The 17,490-nt window shown below is 46.6% G+C and overlaps 1 protein-coding gene across 1 annotated transcript; it reads left to right on the top strand.

Annotated features, from left to right (window-relative positions):
• The first annotated feature begins 22 nt into the window (after positions 1 to 22).
• Positions 23 to 15,581, top strand: LOC132333961 (heat shock factor protein 3-like). The gene is made up of 13 exons (XM_059859572.1): positions 23 to 182; positions 1,278 to 1,386; positions 2,927 to 3,054; positions 5,911 to 6,035; positions 6,889 to 6,964; positions 7,631 to 7,692; positions 8,123 to 8,204; positions 8,488 to 8,621; positions 9,405 to 9,650; positions 10,858 to 10,963; positions 11,517 to 11,582; positions 12,418 to 12,484; positions 13,060 to 15,581. The coding sequence occupies exons 1-13, from the start codon at positions 45 to 47 to the stop codon at positions 13,389 to 13,391; spliced, it is 1,671 nt and encodes a 556-aa protein (XP_059715555.1). The 5' UTR covers positions 23 to 44; the 3' UTR covers positions 13,392 to 15,581.
• Positions 15,582 to 17,490: the final 1,909 nt, after the last annotated feature.

Here is a 17,490-nt window from a genome sequence, read left to right as displayed (position 1 = left end):
CCGCGCGGCCCGTCCCCGCTCGCGCGGCCCGTCGCGGTCCGAGGATGCGGGAGGCGCCCGCGCTGCCCCGCGGCCCCGCCGCCCCCGGCGCGCCCGGCCCCGGGACCGTGCCCGGCTTCCTGGCCAAGCTCTGGGCCTTGCTGGAGGATCCGGACAGCGACGACGTCATCTGCTGGAGCAGGGTGAGGTGGCCGCTCGGGCCCGGCCCGGGGAGGCCCGCGCGAAGGACTCGAGGGTGATGGGGGCGCCGGGCCGGGGTTGTGGAGCCTGGCGGGCGGACGGCGGCGGAGCGTCCCCGGCTGCCCGGAGCGTGCCCAGCCCGCCTTCCCGCCCCGCTTGCGGGGGTGCGGGCGGACCGGCATGCCTGGGGCCGTGCCCGGGCCCTCCCCCGTTGCCCGGCCCCCCCCGCGGGCGGCCCGCGGCGGGGCTGGCGCAGCGGGACATCCCCGGGGACAGTCCCAAATCCCCGCTCAGCGGCTCCGAGCGGTGCAAGGACGCTCTCAGGAGTCATTAACTGTCCGTTTTCCTTCCGGAGCGGGAACGGATGTGCCCCGCGGGCATTGGGCACGGACACACTGACTAGACACGCACTGTGTTTGGTTTTGTTCCCTGTCTTTTTTTAATCCGTAGGATTTTTCTCCACTTTTTTCCCAGCCGCTTGCCCTTTAAAAAACAAAGATGAAAAGAAAGGCAGTATTTTTGTCCTCTTCATGAACAATATAAAAGTGATGCAAAAAGCTCTTCCTGTTTCCAGGAAGTTTGGTCTTGGTCTTGGGTGTCTGGTAAATCTGGCACTGCTGGTGTCACACTTACCCCTGGTCACCGCTGGGTTGTGTTGTCTGAACTTTCGGTAACTGAGCAACGTTACGTAGTTATTTTTAGTGATGACATAGCACATACAATGGAAGAATCTTGTCAGGAGCTGGGCAGGCTGATGAAAGGAGATGCAATCTCTTTAGTGGCATGAATTCCTTTGGGCTTGTGCAATGCTTATGTTTACTGGGGACAAAGGGAGGAGGTTTTTAGAAAAATTTTGCTTTGGAATAAGATCAGTGTGTCAGGACTTTAAGAAAATTCCTAGTTCAGTAGAAGTGTTCTATGTAATTGTGTCTTTGAACTCACTTTTTAGTGCAGTCGCAAGTGTTCCCACAGACAGTTCACTTGGTGAAGTCTTTTGCCTTTCTCTGCTGTCTTGCTGATTTATGATCTTCACTTAAGAGCAACACCTTAGAAAAGCTGTGCTTATTCACTGACTGTTACTTCTGCTTGTTTCCTAGAATGGCGAGAATTTCTGCATTCTGGATGAGCAGAGGTTTGCCAAGGAGCTGCTCCCCAAGTACTTCAAACACAACAATATCTCCAGCTTCATACGGCAGCTCAACATGTGTAAGCATCAGTGTTTCCTGTGCACTCTCTCTGCCAAGTTCATGGCTACTGGGCTTTTTTTTTGCATTTCTTTAAACGGACTTGGCAAATTTTTCATCCCTACAAACCTGAGCCCTGGCCTTAAGTTTGCTTTGCAAAAGAAAAGACTGATGGTAGAGCGTGGTTTAGTGTTTGGTTTTTGTGTTTTAGCTCCAAGTGCTTTTGAGTAACAGCTGTAAGAATATGTGCTGGTGCCTAGAGGTAGCGTGAGGTTCCCTGAGCTCCAGCATTGCTCTTGCAGCAAACAGGTGTATACCCAGGGGAGAAGAGGCTGTGTGTGCACCCTTACACCTAGAATGTGAAAAGAAATTGCCTGGATTTTGGGGCTACTACTGCTCTTGCCTACTTTGCTGTGTTGGAACCAGATCAGTCCTGCTGATGGGCCAAGCTGCACTACATTTCTCATTATGTTTTCTCTGCTCATTTTGAGAGCATCATGTGGCAGCATTGTATAGCACATGTGCAGTGTGGCCAGGCAGAGGGGTGCAGTGGGGGTGGCTTAAGGGCACAGTGCAGCATGCAGGGCTGCAGCAACCAACAGGAATAACTGCAGAAGCTTCTGGAACCAGTGGAGGGACAAACAACACAAGAGGTGCTGCCTTAGTTAGAATTTCAGACTGAGAGGGAGGAGCTCTCTGTCCTTGCCCAGTAGGTTTGCTTGATCTCTCTAGCTGATGCCTGTATAGGTTTTGTAACCTGTAGCCCATCTGTTTAGTCTCTGGGCGGAGGGTGGATGCTTCTGTTCGTGTTGTGTGCTTGTGTTTGTGAGATCCATCACTTTATTCTTACGTAGCTGTACAATGCAGTGGCAGTCTCCTTTTCCTGCTGGATCTATCCTGGCTTTCTAATAATAGTTGGAGTGCATTAATTGTGTTAAAACCTTGACTGAGGAGAGACGTGGATTGGCCTGTCAGCTGAATCATGCATCTGCCCTGTGGTGTTTGAGCAGTGATGGAAATAGAACTAGCAATATCTTAACTTTGTGCAGGCAGTCTAGTATGTAGAAGCTGCTCTGCTGCAGGTGTTTGCATAGGCAGGCAAGGAATTAACTTCTCTGCCTTGCTTTATTCTGTAGAGCATGGTGGTACATGACAGCATTTGTTTTGATGTGTATTTGTCAGGGATTAAAGGGAAAGTGTACCATTCCTCTGCATTCACTGGGACATGATTCTATTCAAGATGTTGTAATAAATCTTATTTCTTACTAACTTTTTTACGTGGCTGTGATGGCTTGGTCATGGCTGGCCTCTGCTGTGCAGCTGCATGTGCAGCCTGCCAAGGGCAGGCAGTGGTACCATGGACATATCCTCTAGCTGTGAAGATCAGAGCAATGAAATCACTGAGCACCAAGAAAGGCTACCTTGGCTATTTTCCATCGTTTCTGCCCCCAGTAACTGTAGTGCAGTGGGTGTTTTGGTAGCAGTGGACTTTTCTTAAGCTGTATGTACTCCGAGTCAGCTTTCAACTGGAAGAAATGGCTTTGTTGATTTCCTCTCCACAGATGGTTTCAGGAAGGTGATTGCTCTGGAGAATGGTATCATTACAGCAGAGAAAAGCTCAGTCATTGAGTTCCAGCACCCTTTCTTCAAGCAAGGGAAGGCACATTTACTGGAGAACATCAAGCGCAAGGTATAGCACATGTTTACTTCACTTAGTTACAAAAAGTGGCTTATCAGGAGTTCATTTGGGTGTTCCAAGCACAGCCAGCAAATACCATGGGAACTAAGGTATGTCCCTCACAATGCCAGGCCAGTGCTTGGCTGGGCCTTCTTGTGCCAGTGCTTAGACAAAACCTGCTCTGCTCTTGGTTGTGAACTGGGGTAGGACCATGTTCTGCATCATGATCAAACCACAGCCCTTCTCCACAGAGTTCATATCCCTGATTGCAGCTTAGCATGGTCTGCAGTTCTGTCAACATCTACAACTCCGAGAAATGCACAAAGTAAAAGAAGCAAAAGAAAATACATTCCCATTTGGCACTCATTAAAAATTAGCAAAGACATCAGTAACCAGTTCATTTTGTTGAGTTTGCTTAAATTACATTGTTCCTCTAAAGCTGTGTTGCCACTAAGCATCAACCTTATGAGCACTTTCTGCTTTTCTTTTGTACGTTCAGGCCTTGTCTGACCTGTTGTTGCACAGATATTTATCCTCTATTGGCACATTACAGCCCATAATATCCTGAGGAAGAGAGTATCATGATACATCACGTTGACATTTGAACAGCAGAATCTTTTCTTTAGGCTGTTGTCAGGTGTGGCTGCATTGCCCAGGGTAATAAAAGCCCAGCGTAGGCTGGAGAGCCGCAATGATGTTTGGATTGATTCCTCGCTGAGCTGCCCCTGCTGGGAGCCAGGATCGATGGAGTGGCACTGCCTGGGGCCTGTCCCCCCCTGCTGCTGTGACCAGCGTGTCCCAGCCTGCACGCCTGGCAGGGCCAGGTGCACCCTGACGTCAGGTGTGGCACCATGTGTCCCAGGGGTGGTGCACTGGGTGGAGTGTTCTAGATGGAAAGACAAAAGCTCTGCTCAGTGCCAAGGATATTCGTGTGAAGTGTTGAATAGGTTGGTGAGAGATATTCTTTTGTTGCGCAGGAAATGTTAGTGATTTTTTATGTCAAGCAGTCATTAATTTCCTTGCTCTTCTACTGCCTGGAATGGGGCCATATTCCAATATTGGCTATAAACTCTGTTTCAAGCCTCTGTCTGGAATGCAGGTTTGAATGCAGGACTTGCTTTACTTCCTCTCTTTCACTTTTAGCTCTGCTGGTGTGCAGATACCCTGTGTGTCTTCATAGAATACCAGAATGGTTTGAGTTGGCGCCTCAGAGCTCCTCTCATTCCACCCAGTGCCATGGGCAGGGACACCTCTCACTAGACCAGGTTGCTCCAAGCCCCATCCCACCAGGGATGGGAATGGGACTGCCAAGTTTCCCTGGGCAGCCTGTGCCAGTGCCTCAGCACCCAAGGACTAGACACCCTGATTAGCCATTTGGGGACTCTGAAGAGCAATTTCTTGTGCTTTGGCAGAATTTATACTGACCCTTGTTTTTTTGGAGGCCAGCTGGCTGCATTTGGAATCCACCCATTTCTACAAGTTTTGGTCGTCTTCCCACAGAGGGGTTATGTGCTGAAGAGAAATCAGACGGTGTTGAATTCCATTTGGGATGCACCCTGTGTACATTAGCATAATTTATTAACTGCTGCAAACAGCAGAGCATCTAGACTGTAGACAGGGAGGAGAACTGTCAGACCCTTCAGTCCATCCTTTGCACCATGGGATTGTGTCAAGAAAGTAATTAGTCATGTCTGAGAAGTGATTGCACAACAGCTGTGTTCTGTTCCAGCACAAAGGAATGGGATGTTGGTTTATAACACCATCAGTTCATTTCTGACCATTCCACTCCCCTTGGGAAGACAAGATGCGTGAGCCAACCTGCACAGGAGTTACCTCACACCTCAGCAGGCCAATACCCCATTGGTGCTTTCTTGTCCCCCATGGAATCCACATGAGATGCTTTCACATCCGCCTTTTAATTGAGCAGAGTAATAAGAAAGCAGGCTGTAGCTTGGGAGGGACAACTGGTACGACTCCATGTGGCTCAGTTATAGTCAGTATTTGGCAAAATGATGTTCAAAATCATGTCCACAAAACCTGGATGTGTCATTCAGACATGTGCATGTGATGCACTATAGACCTGTCTTTTCCAAAGTCCTGAATTGTGTTGCAGCCAGCAATCCTTCTGCTGCAGAGAGAGTTGCTGAAGGAACTGGAAAATGTTTAATATAGAAGTGCAGGAAGGAGATGGTGAACTGTTTGCTCTCTGATGGCTTTTCCACCATTGTTTGAAGCAGCAGCATTTACAGATTGTGCTGTGAGCAGAAGAATGGTTTGGACTCTTCCTTCTGCAGATAAGTCTCCATAACTTTAGAATGTCACTGAGCAGAGAGGAGGCAGAGGGAATGCCAAAAGGGGACTCTGCAATTCAACTGGTGTGGGATAAATTTTCAGATTGAGTAGGATTCATCTAACTAGACACCTTTCATCTCCCAGTAACTTACTGGAAATTTGTTACTCTGCTGGCAGATTTACCCACACCTAGATGGAATATGATCATGTTGTTCTTCCACTCTCAGCTGTGGGGTTTTTTGGCTGGTGTTCACTCTGTGACACTAGAGGGCAAACTGTCTCCAGGCCTGGCAGGGAGCCCCCGGGGAATGCCCTTTGCAGTGAGTGTTTTTTATTGTGAATTACAGTCATGAATTTACTGTCCAGGTACAACGTACTAATCTCGTGTTTTCATATTGACAGTGCAGCCTGTCCTAAGGATTGTCACCTGCAGCAGTTGTGGTGTTTTGTGCCATGTAAGAATTGCAGTCTTACCTGGTCTTGTATGGGGCTTGGTCCTGCCCTGCAGACTGGCTGCACTCTCCCTGCACCAAGGAGCATGCACTGTTTGTAGTAAAGCGTGTGTACCTATTCCAGGTGTCTGCAGTGAGAACTGAGGATCTCAAGGTCTGCACAGAGGATTTGCACAAAGTCCTGTCTGAGGTGCAGGAGATGAGAGAGCAGCAGAACAACATGGATGTCAGGCTGGCTAACATGAAGAGGTAGACTCGGCTGTTTCGGGGTGCTTATGTATTGAATGTTGCTTATATCTGATGGAGATTGGCTAAATATGGGTTTCATTTGAACTGGAAACAGGTGAAGCTATATTTTTTCCTAAGAATGCCCATTCTACCCCACACAACATTCTGAATCTTGTTTGGTTTTGTAATTCAGTTACAGACTGGAGATTTAGACTGGGTGTTTGTTGGCTGCCTTGAGATTTCACTCTGGTTGCCAGCTCCTGTAGTAGTTTTTAGGTCAATAAAAGCATTTCATTTTTTGAATACAAACAGGGTTGGATGCAGTGAGGGACAGTTGATGTTTTGTTTTCTAACTGGAAGAGGACTTCGCACATCCTCATCTCTGTTCTCTCAGATCCCCTTCATATAGGCACTGATAATTCATTCAGGTCATTGGTGTGCCAGCAGATACCAACCAGAGTCCAGGAGAAACCTTTCTCTCTCTCTGTTCCTTAAAAAAAAAAAAATAGCCAAGCCCCTTCAACACCACCTTTAGATCTGCCCCAAGGCTATCAGTGTTTGGAAACAGGCAGTGTAACACAAAGTCCTTATTCAACAGCTTTGAGGCTTTGAAGGAATACCTCAGATCAAGATTATTGGTGGAGCAGCAGAGGATGAGGGTGTCCTTTTTAAGTGAGTGTTTCATGCTGCTGATGGAAAATGGAGTTAACCCAGAGTTTGTTAGTGGATCATATTATCTGAGGGGTAGTTATCCACAGAGGGAATGTTGCCATTGGTTCTGCAAGGTACTCTAAAAAGTTTGAAAGCTGTAAAACTAGAGCATATAAAGTAAACTCTGTTCATCCTCTGTCTTCTGATTTATTCTGCATTGCAGAGAAAATAAGGCCCTGTGGAAAGAAGTGGCAGTTCTAAGGCAGAAGCACAGTCAACAACAGAAGCTGCTGTCTAAGGTACCATTGCAGCATCTTCAGTGCTACCATCCTTATTCCTGCCTCTGTGATACTTCATGGCATTCTTTGCTTATGTAGAATGACAAATGACACAGAGCTGAACAGGCTGTATTAATACAGCATAAAGAAAATGGTCACAGTTCCTGAGTGTCCCAGAAGTAGCACAGTAAAGAACCACAAGCAAAGCACTAAGGAAAAGTCATAGTAGGATGTCAGTGTGTGGAGACAGTGCATGGTAACAGGAGCCCAGAACTTGAGAGATTGCAGGCACATGGAATGGAGTCTGTGAAAGATCTTGGACCAGGATACACTTAGACCACTTGAGAAGTGAACTTGGAACGGAGAAACTGTAGGAGTTTGCACGCTGGAAAAAATTTTATCTGGTTTATTCCTCAGCTGTTTCTGGTCTGGAATCCTCTAGTGACTTGTGCTGCTATATTGCATTTCAAAAAAAAAGCCAACTGTGCAAGTGGGCTAATTTTTCTATGCAGTTTGTAACTCTTGCTTTGTTCTTTAAAAATACAATTGCAAATGTTTTTTTATTAATATCTGTTAATTTATGTTATGTAACTATATCATTTTATAGTAAAATCTGAATTTAGAATTTAATATTAGGATTGCTATGCTGACCATTTGGTTTTGGTTTTCTTTTGTCTTTCCTTTTAGATTCTTCAATTTATACTAAGTTTGATGCGAGGAAATTATATTGTTGGGGTCAAAAGAAAAAGGTAATTACTTGACAGGTCCCAGACCACTGTCAGATGTGAATTGCAGGGATAAATCAGTTTCTATTGTGTGACAGGTATTTTTATCACTTGTATATTCAATCTTGAGAAAGCTGATGGAAGTTCAGTCAAGCACAAAATAGGTTTTTCCTCCTTATCACTAAAATGGGTGGGAAGGGAATATTCTATACATTTTCAATTCCGAAGGGCACAGTTATCAGAAATGGTACATCTCAAAACATGCATGTGTGACTGACTTCTTCCAAACCACAGTGTGTGTGTGTAGGACAGGCTGCCTGCAGTGCCCTTCCCAACACATTCCCAAAAGCCAGGCTTCTTGGGAGGGCAAGAGTAACAACCATTACTGTCTTTGGCAGTGCTGCAGCTCTTCCCCCTGGCAGGCAGGATGAACTAAAGCTGTGCTCTGTCCCAGGTCTCTCACGGATGCTGCAGGTGCTTCACCCTCCAAGTACAGTCGTCAGTATGTCCGCATCCCTGTGGAGAGTGGCCAAGCTGTAAGTCTCCCCAGGGACACAGGCAGTGGGTTGGACAGGATGATACACAGTGATATCAGTCTTGCTTATAGCTGCAAGTACCCTAACTTGGTAATCAAATGCTCTCCCTTTTGTAATGGGCAGCTTTAGAGCAACACACTGGCTGTAAAATCATGTAAATCAGTGCAACTGGTCACAGATGAAATGTGAACAGGAAAGAGATGCTGCAAGGAGAATGGGGCTTCAGTATGAGAAGAGGAAGGGTTAGAGCCTATGGTTTACTCATTCTGTGCTGTATCTGCAGATGGCTTTTTCTGAACACAGTGCAGCTGAAGAGGATGGAAATGGTACAGGTCTGATAATCCGAGATATCACTGACAGCCTGGAAAATGCCACCAACGGCCTCCTTGCTGTGGCACACACAAGTGGCAGAGCCAGGTATGTCCAAAGTATATGAAGTATTTATGCCTGGGTTGATAACTGGGTAGTTCTATTAATGTTGATGATCCATCTGGATTCTGGGGAACAGAATGTCTTTGTCCATTTGTGCATGACAGGCCTGTTGTAGGCTTTCCTTCTGCAGCATGTAGCATTGGCCATTTTCAGAGCTCATGTCTCTTCAGGAGTCCCTGGAAGCCTGTCAGGCTGATAGGCATTGCAGGTTTAATTTGATGAGGTTTTTCTGTCTGTTCAACAAATGAACACATGACTTTTCAACTGAGCAGGGACCTGAATGCATATATAGGTTTCTAATAATCCAAAATGTATATAGATTGCTAACAAATCAAGATGTATAGTTTTAACTCCAGTTTCAATACTGCACTCACTAAGCATAGCCTAGGGAGGGCATTCTCTGCATGGCAAGAGATTTTACTGAAAACTATTTAGTTGTTAATTCCCAGAGTAAAATATGGACAGATTTGGAGTCTTTTTCTTTTCAGAGTCTGTCTGTTAGGAGATTCCCTCCTGCCTAATTCCTGTATGCTATATTGGTGCTTTTTGCCTGGGAAAAAGAGGTGTTTTGCTCTGATACATGGTTTCTGTATAAGCTGTAGTAAGAGATTCTTCATCTGCCACTTTGCTGCTTTTTCTAAAGATCAGTTTGTTACTTGAATTCTTGACTGGCCTAATCTTATTAAGATTTGAGATACTAAACCTGAAATGAATAATAACACAGTTGATAAATTCTCCTATGTTGTTTCTGTTTGGGTCACATTTTAGAGAGCCACAGGCAGCTCTAGATCCTGGCTTACCTCTTTGTCAAGTATCACAGCCAAATGAGTTAAGTTGTGCTGAACCTGTCCCATCAGTTCCTGTAAACGATGTCAGCAAATCCGGCGAAATAGGCACGGCTGCTGTGGAGCTCCACACTGCACAGCCAAATGCTCCAGAGGACCCTGTGTCAGTAATTGACTCCATCTTGAATGAGAGCAGTTCTGGAAACCAAAATGATCCTTTGCTGGACAGGTATGAACTTGTTTCTGAAAAGTGTTATGCTGTCGTCACCTCGTGGGATGCTGTCAGAGTCCTGGAGGGTGTGTTGTTTGGCAGAACATAGGGAAATAGCTTTTGAATTGTCACTGACAAAGTGAATTCTCTACACCTTTGTTACCAGGGCTTGAAAAAGCCAAGTGTTGGCATCACACATTGAGAAAGTGCAAGTGTTCCTGTCACCTTTATGGTAACGTGTATGCCTGACTGCTGGTGCATGAGTCAGTGTGTCCCATCAGCCCACTGCTGTCACTGCCAGGTGCTGCCAAGCAGCAGGTGCAGGGCACTGATCTTGGGCTGGCATTGTGGGCACTTTCTTCCTGGGATCTGGATGTGGATTGTTCTGGTGGTCATCTCACTGTTCCTTTCCTCCTCTGCCCCTCATTTGTACAACGCTGTTTCCCACGTGCCCTGTCAGATCACACAGCCCTGGATCAGGGGTGCAGGCTATGGGTTCCTGTCCCACTGTGGCTGCAGGAGAGCTGTATCAAGGACAAAGCTTTAACCCTTGCTCCTACAGCTCTTCTGCTGTGCTCAGCAGCAGGTTGGAGGGTCTGGGGTGATGTCCCAGCACTCATGTTTGAAGGCCCTGCTGTACCTTTCCTCCTGGGCACTGCAGGATGTGGGGCAGTGCCTTGGCATGGCCCGTTCCTCAGTGCAGGGAATTCAGTACAGGAGCCCCTCATGGCATGGCAAGACATGCAAGTATGGGCACTGTGCCTGCAGCTGCCTTCTCAGGTTCTTCACTGTCCCTCATGTCCTTCCCACTGTCCCTGGAAGCATGTCCAGTTTGGCAACAAGTAGGTGGAGTTCCTTCAGGCCCAGATTATTTCCAGCCCTTTGCTTATCATTTATTGTCCCAGGACAAACCGTCAGACCTTTGTTTAAACAAAGATGCTGGTCTACAGGCTGGGATCTGAGAACATTCACCAGACACTCAAATGAGGGAGGAAGTAGGTATGGAAGGAGGAACTGCTTTTTCACCTGGTAGCTGTAGTTGTGCTTGCTGTTCAGGAAGTCTTCCCTTGTACCTGTGCCTCAAAGAACTGGAGTGAAAGGTGATGTGGGAATGTGATTTCATCCATTTGGCTGCTCTGGATTGTAGGCAGCCTGCCCTGTGGGGCAAGAGAAGGTCCTGCCTGCCAGCTGTGCCTTACAGTGCTATGTAATTCTGTCTTTCTAGAGAGGAGATTCAGGATTTTCTGAACTGCATCGATGCCAGCCTCGAAGAGCTCCAAGCAATGCTGTCAGGGAAGCAGTACAACTTCGGTGCCGAGGCGTTCAGCGACGTGAGTGTCTTCTCACTGTTCTGAGAAATACTGCTCAGGCTGTGTCATGAAATGCTGCTAGTTTAGTTCATGTTGTAATGGGTAAGAGTTAGAAACATCTTGAAAAACAAATAGTTACAAGTAGAATTATTTGTAGGTATTCACAGTGTACAGGGTAGTACTGGGAGTCTTTCCAGGTCATACAGGATTCCTGTTCTACAGACTGAAGGGGGGGGGAAGGAAAAAAAATTGCCTCACTTCTCCTTCTCAAACCTAATCATATACTGTGTCACATCCTGACATACATCCTTGTATTTGATCCATTTGGATGATATGGAGTGAAACTTAGCTGTATTCCTGGAATCACTGGGAAATAGGGTAACCTTTTCTCCTCCTGTGAGCTCAGTTTACTGCCACAGCTTGAAGTTCCCAGCTGAAGGCCCATGGAGGTGCCACTGTCCCTGTGCTTCAGTGGAAGGAGCAGCTCACTGGGTCCTGCAGTCCTTTCAGGAGCTCTCTGCAGTTTTATTTCAAGAACTTTATCGGTTGACATATGATCTGGTTTTATTTTCAGACATTTAATCCGGAGCTGCCAGCCCTGGATATGAACTTGATGGAAACTCCCCCTGGTATTGAAAATGTAAGAATAAGATTGACTTCTGTGGTGGGGAGGACAAATGTGATACTGGGAGTTGAATCTTGCTTGATGCAGCTCAAGGGTGGGAACAGGGTTGTTGGCACAGGGTGACACTGCTGGTTCATCTCATCCAGCTGACTCCAGGGCATGTCAGAATTTAGGAGGGATCTCAAGATAATTTCCAGTCCTACATTCCTAGTGCAGTCACACACTTGGAATGCCTGTCTAAAGGAAGACTAAAGGAAAAGTACTAAATTAAAATTGTTGTGCAATATACTGTAGTTGTTCTGAACATAGCTCTGTGGGGTTTCCTCAGAAGATACACAGAAGTTCAGCACAAACTTACTTCTCTTACTCCAGTTCCTAAAATTGATTCATACTATTAAAAAAAATACCCTTGCAAGTGTTATTTTTGTTGTAGTCCTGAAATAATATTTAAACTAGGATTTCCCAGTAAGAAGAGCTTTGACTACAACTGATGTAAAATGCAGCTGTGTTTCAGCAGTGCCTGCACAATTCAATTACATGATGAAATCATGTTTAACTGTTATCCCAACAAGACCCATTATAATAAAGCTTTTGGTTTGGAAGGTAGAACAAATATTTGCTAGCCAGAAGCTTTTTTTGTTTAGTAAGTTAAGTTTGTCTGTATTTCACTGTGCCTCCTCCTGAGAGCTGCTGTGTGCAGGCTTTTGTGTGCAATGACAGGATCACTGCTCAGTTGCTCCATCTCTCTTTCCTCCTCCTTTCACATCTAATTCTGTTAACCAGTCAGTAAAGATTTCCATTTTGTTGTTGTTAAACATTCTGTCTTAGCTTTCTGTCTGCTTTGTTTCAGATGGCAAACTTGGCAGAGAGCACTGAAGGTCTGGGAGCGAGTGAGAGGGAAACAGCAGGAAGCAAAGGTGGGCAGCATGGAACACTGAGCTCTGTGGCAGCTCCACCCTCTTTGGAAACTGTATATTGAAATGGAATTGGTGTAGCCTATAATATCTCCTTCTTTGGTCTGGGCTAAGCTGCTTGTGAAGACTGTGATGTTTCACTGATCTTGAAGTTGTGCCTCAGTATTTAAAGGCCTGTCCTGTGCCCTGAGGTTTTTCACACAGAAAATATGGGTCCCATCCTGTGTCCCTTTTCACAGGGAAACGTGACACAAGTGCCACAGTGGGTAGCAGGTCTGGAAGTGTCCTTGTGGCAGTATCTCCTACACAGGCTGTGATCCCCCAGAGGCAGAGCTGCTCAGGTTTTCACTGCAGTGCTGCCATTGCATGCTGTGAGAGTCAGGGGTTTGGAGTGGGCTTCAGGCACTGATGTTTCCAGGCATTGGCTTCACTCTGACAGCCATGGGGTTGTGGGGTTTGTCCAGCCCAGTTTGGGCTTTCCTGTAGGGCACCAAGTTTGAAGCAACCTCTCCAGGTTTCCTTGCCTTGAATAAGAGCCTTCAGTTGGTGAAACACTTTGAACTGTTTGTTTTTCCCAGATATGCAGCTGATCCAGTACAGGGCCAACCCTCTGCTCTCCTTATTTGAAGAGCTGCCTTCAGGTGAAGCTGCAGGGAAGGCAGAGGATCCGAAAGACTTTCTGCTGCCTCCCCTGGAGGAGAAACCTGCTCTCCAGCCTCCATCAGCCAGTGGAACTGTGGTGCCACTTGCAGCTCCAGCAAGCCAGGCCGAGCCTCTGGACACTCTGGGAATGGGTGATCCACCTCTTCTCCCAGAAGATGGGAATGGAGAGTATAAACTATTTCCACTCCTGCTTCTCAGTCCTGTTGCTAACTTCATAGATGAGGCCTCTGAAATAGAAATTTCTTGAACTCATAGAACATCTGTAACCAGCTTAGTGCTATGGAATAACCACCAAAGGAGTGGAGCAGCAAAAAGTGTGAGCTGGGTCCTCACCTGCTTCCTGGGGACCCTGCTCTGCACAGACAAATGGAAGTTCTCTTGCTGCAAGCAGGGAGCACTTCTGGGAGAACTGAACACAAGCTCAACAACAACAAGAGCTGGTGGAGTGAAGGCACCAGACAGAGGGGAAGAACAACAGCCCTGTAAACATACCACAGTGTATTCCATAACTTTTTATCCAATATTCTTATTGCAAGAGGAAATCTGTTTGTATCCTGTTTGTAAAGTTTGGCTGGGTTTTTTTGTTGGGGGGTGGTGTTTGTTTTTATTAGCTGGATAGTAATGTGGTGTGTAACATTTTAAACCTGGGTTTTACTCTTTGGAGAGCCTGCTTCAATAGGTGGCTTGCCTACTGTTTGAAATTAAGTTGTTTTTAAATTTTGTTTTTAATTTGAGATTTCTTTTTTTGATAGTTACTGGCTACGATTGTTTGCATCTGCTTAGATTACTTTCATACTCCTAGATTTGCTCCTAGGTTTAGGGAACATTTTTCCTATGGAAAATGACATTTAACTGTGGAGTATTATTTTTTAACATGCTAGCACACATCCATTGCCCTGGATTGTAGGAGTTGTGGTAGGAAGTGCTTGCCCTCTTGTGTAGTGCTGATTTCTCATGCACATTGCATGGCAGTTCCGGGGTAACCTGCCCCCAGTTCACAGGTTGTGTGTCCTTGGAGATAGTCAGTAGGACTGATTCATGTTTAGCAAAGGCCAGCAGCTGTCCCTGAAATGAGAAGGGGAGCCCTGGGGTGCCTTGCACTGACTCACATTAAGGTGTCTCTGCTGGTAGCAGTTTTTGTTCCCTGCCCCTGTATGGACTCCAGGTTCCACACTGCAGTTTCTGCCCGTGGAATCTTAAAGCCAAATCAACCAGATGCATCTGAGTCTTTTGACAATGATTTACATAAACTAGTGTCCACCAGAAAGTCGTTCCCCAAAGTTTCTTTTGGCACTGTTTCCCAAGTTCTCTGAGCAGCTGCACTGTGGAGCCCAGCCCCAGTGTCAGTGGAGCAGCAAGCTATGTGCTGGTACCAAGCATGTCACAGCTTCACCAGCCCACACAAACCTGCTTTGTGCTGAAGTGACAGCAAACTGCTGGGGCTGCAAGAGGCCTGGATGCAGGTAGAAACCCCCTTGGATAATACCACCTGGTATTTCCTGCCAGCACAGTTACTTTAAATTTTTTCCAGTTTTAGGAATTCAGGCTACCTGCAGGCTTTGTTCTCTCTAATGTTCCTGATCTAATAAGTGCTGAGCTCTTTTATATTCAAGAATCCAAGGTAGATATTCTGAAGCCTGCTAGATAATGCATGTTACCTGTGCTGGCCCAACTTCATTGGATTTGTGCTTCACAGTCAAATCTGAGTTGCAGAGGAAGGTCCTGCTCTTGAGTGTGTCAACACCTTCAGTGTCATTTTATTTCTGTGCTTCTGTACCTGTTCTTACCTTGTGACCCTTCTCGTTTCCATCTTTTGAATTGCCTTTTGTCAAGTTTGTCTTATTCAAGCCTTCGAGTCTTTCTTTCACTGGCTTGTTGAGGTCAAGGGCTGAGTAGTCTCAAGTTTTCATGAGCTGAAGGGAGAGGGGGAGGTGAGCGTGTTCCATCTGTCCCAGGTCAGGTTTGGTTTGTTAATTCCTTCCCAAAGGCCACAGTTTTGCCAAGAGTGAATCAAAGAAAACCAGGCTTTTTTGGTGTGCTGTCTGACAGCACCATGCAGACACCAGAGTTCTTTGGGAGGTTGATCTTTGCCTCTGACTCCCTGCACTGATTGGACTGTAACTTCTGTCATGGATTAGTGTCCTGTTCCTCTGTCTCAGAGTCATCTCCCCTCAGCACAGCTCACTGTCAGGTATTGGGTCTGAGTGCATCATGGGTTTTTAATACACTTTCTCTCTTAAGAAGCTAAGAAACCAAGGCTTACAAAAATTGCAAAAAGAAAAAAAAAAGTTTGTAAATCTATGTGTCTGGTTTATGTACAGGTCCGGGAAAAGTATTTGTGCAACTTTCTTAAGAAAGATTGCAATGGAAAGGGGAAGACTGAATAACAAAAAAGCCCCACATGCTGAAGTAATTAAACTCAAGAATTGCAAAAAGATTACTGTGTTTCTTGTACATTCTTTGTGTTTGTTCCTGTCTGTGCCAATGTTTCCCAAACCTGTTTACTGATTTCTCCAGAATTAAGACCTTTCATGCTCCTGGGGCGTGGTCTCATGATGCAGCTGCTGCTGGTTCAGGGCTAGGGTGATGAGGAAAGCCTGGGGTCTGTTTCCAGAGCGTGGGAGAACAGCACCTGGGACTGGTTTTTCAAAAGGGTTGATGTGAAAGCTCAAAAGACCATGTGTGCTGAAAAAGACACCACATGTAGGGCACACCTGCACATGTTCTCCACAGACCCAGTAGGAAAGGCCCTTACCCCATAAGGTATGGATTAAAATATTCACTGGAGATAATAGGAGGAAATGGAACAGCCCTGATCATCAGGCAGACCCCATATCTGGCACCCCTGTGCAGACTGCCCAGGGTAACTGGCACCACAGGCATTACAGTTTTTGTGGGATTTTCCTTGCAGTAAGGAACTGTTGATCATTTCCACTGTCAAGAAAAAGGATCTTTATGCAGAACGTGCTGTTCTTCAGGATAAGGACAAGGACACGGCAGTGGAGTTGGTATGTGGAGCTGTGGACAGACTCCTCTGTTGTGACAAGCTGGCTGAATCTGCAGCCCAGTGCAGCTGCTGCCCAGCCTGTGCCCGAGGGCCAGTGGCCAGGCACTGAGTCAGCAGCCCCCTGTGCCAGCCTGGGTGGGGGCACTGCCCCACTGCAGCCTGAGGTGTCACCAGTTTGTCACCCATGACCGCAGGGGCCTCGCTGTAGCAGCAGCTTCCTTCCTTCTCCAGCATCAGTGCACATGGCTGCTGCCGGGCTCCTTGGCTTTATCTCTGTGTCTGGGGAGGAAAGATTGCTCTCCCTTATCATTCACGTGCTAGGAAAGCACAGAACACTCCCAGGCGTGGTGGGTGCAGACTGAGAAAGTGCCAAGTTCCTCTCGCATGCTCCTTTCAGATCTACTTTTGCACTGTTCTGACCCAGCCCTCCCCACACCGACCGTGGGAGCCTTGCCACCAGTTCATATCTCCTGTGTGCTTGCTAACAGCTTTCCAGAATACAAGAAAAACTGATTTTGCTCTGTCTCTTCTGGGCTGTGTGATGCCACCTCATCCATCCGTGCTCAGAATGTTTTGCTGTTTCCTAAAACAAGATTCTTGTTTTGAAAAGCAGCACCATGGTATCGAAGTTGCCCAAAGCAGAAGCCAGGGGTTGCTGCCACAGTCACCTTAGCTACAGGAGCCTGGTGCTGCATTTTATAAAGGATAAAACTTTTCCTGCCACTGTTCCCCCCCAACCAACAGGGCAAATGTAAATACATGAAAAAATACCTACACATCTTTTTTAGTCACCCAGTTTTGAGTTTCAGCTTCCTGGTTGGTCCAGATCCTGCTAGTGATACGTTCCTGTTGTGTTTTCACCCCAGCCAGCAGTCAAGCCCCACACTTGCTCACTCTCCCCCCAGTGGGATTGTGGAGAGAACTGGAAAGGCAGAAGCTGGAAAACTCTTGGTTTGAGATACAGACAGATTAATAGTGAAATCAAAGTCTGGCACACAAGGAAGAAAAACAAAGGATTTATTCACTGCTTCCCAGGGGCAAACACGTGCTCAGACACCTCCAGGAGAGCAGAGCCCCATCACGTGTAAGGGTGACTTGGGAAGACAAACACCATCACTCCATGTGTCCCCCCTCCTTCTTCCCCCCAGCTTTCTATACTGAGTGTGATGTCATGTGGCAGTTGGGGTCACCTGTCCTGGCTGTGTCCCCTCCCCATCTCCTCTGTACCCCCAGCCCCCTCACCAGCATGGCCATACAAAAAGCAGGAAAGGCCTTGGCTCTATGTAAACACTGATCAGTGTTTACAAACTCAATAACAAAAACATCTCTACATTGTCAG

Source organism: Haemorhous mexicanus, chromosome 14, assembly GCF_027477595.1.
Source record: "Haemorhous mexicanus isolate bHaeMex1 chromosome 14, bHaeMex1.pri, whole genome shotgun sequence".
In the NCBI taxonomy this organism is placed as follows: Eukaryota; Metazoa; Chordata; class Aves; order Passeriformes; family Fringillidae; genus Haemorhous; species Haemorhous mexicanus.
This window is presented reverse-complemented; position numbering and strand designations above follow the sequence as displayed.

What these genes read in the sequence shown, in the direction of transcription:
- LOC132333961 (XM_059859572.1), top strand. Translation starts at nt 45, where the DNA reads ATGCGGGAGGCGCCCGCGCTGCCCCGCGGCCCCGCCGCCCCCGGCGCG. An exon ending in AACAGAAGCTGCTGTCTAAG is followed by an intron (nt 6,965 to 7,630) that starts GTACCATTGCAG and finishes CTTTCCTTTTAG; the next exon opens with ATTCTTCAATTTATACTAAG. An exon ending in GGAAACAGCAGGAAGCAAAG is followed by an intron (nt 12,485 to 13,059) that starts GTGGGCAGCATG and finishes TGTTTTTCCCAG; the next exon opens with ATATGCAGCTGATCCAGTAC.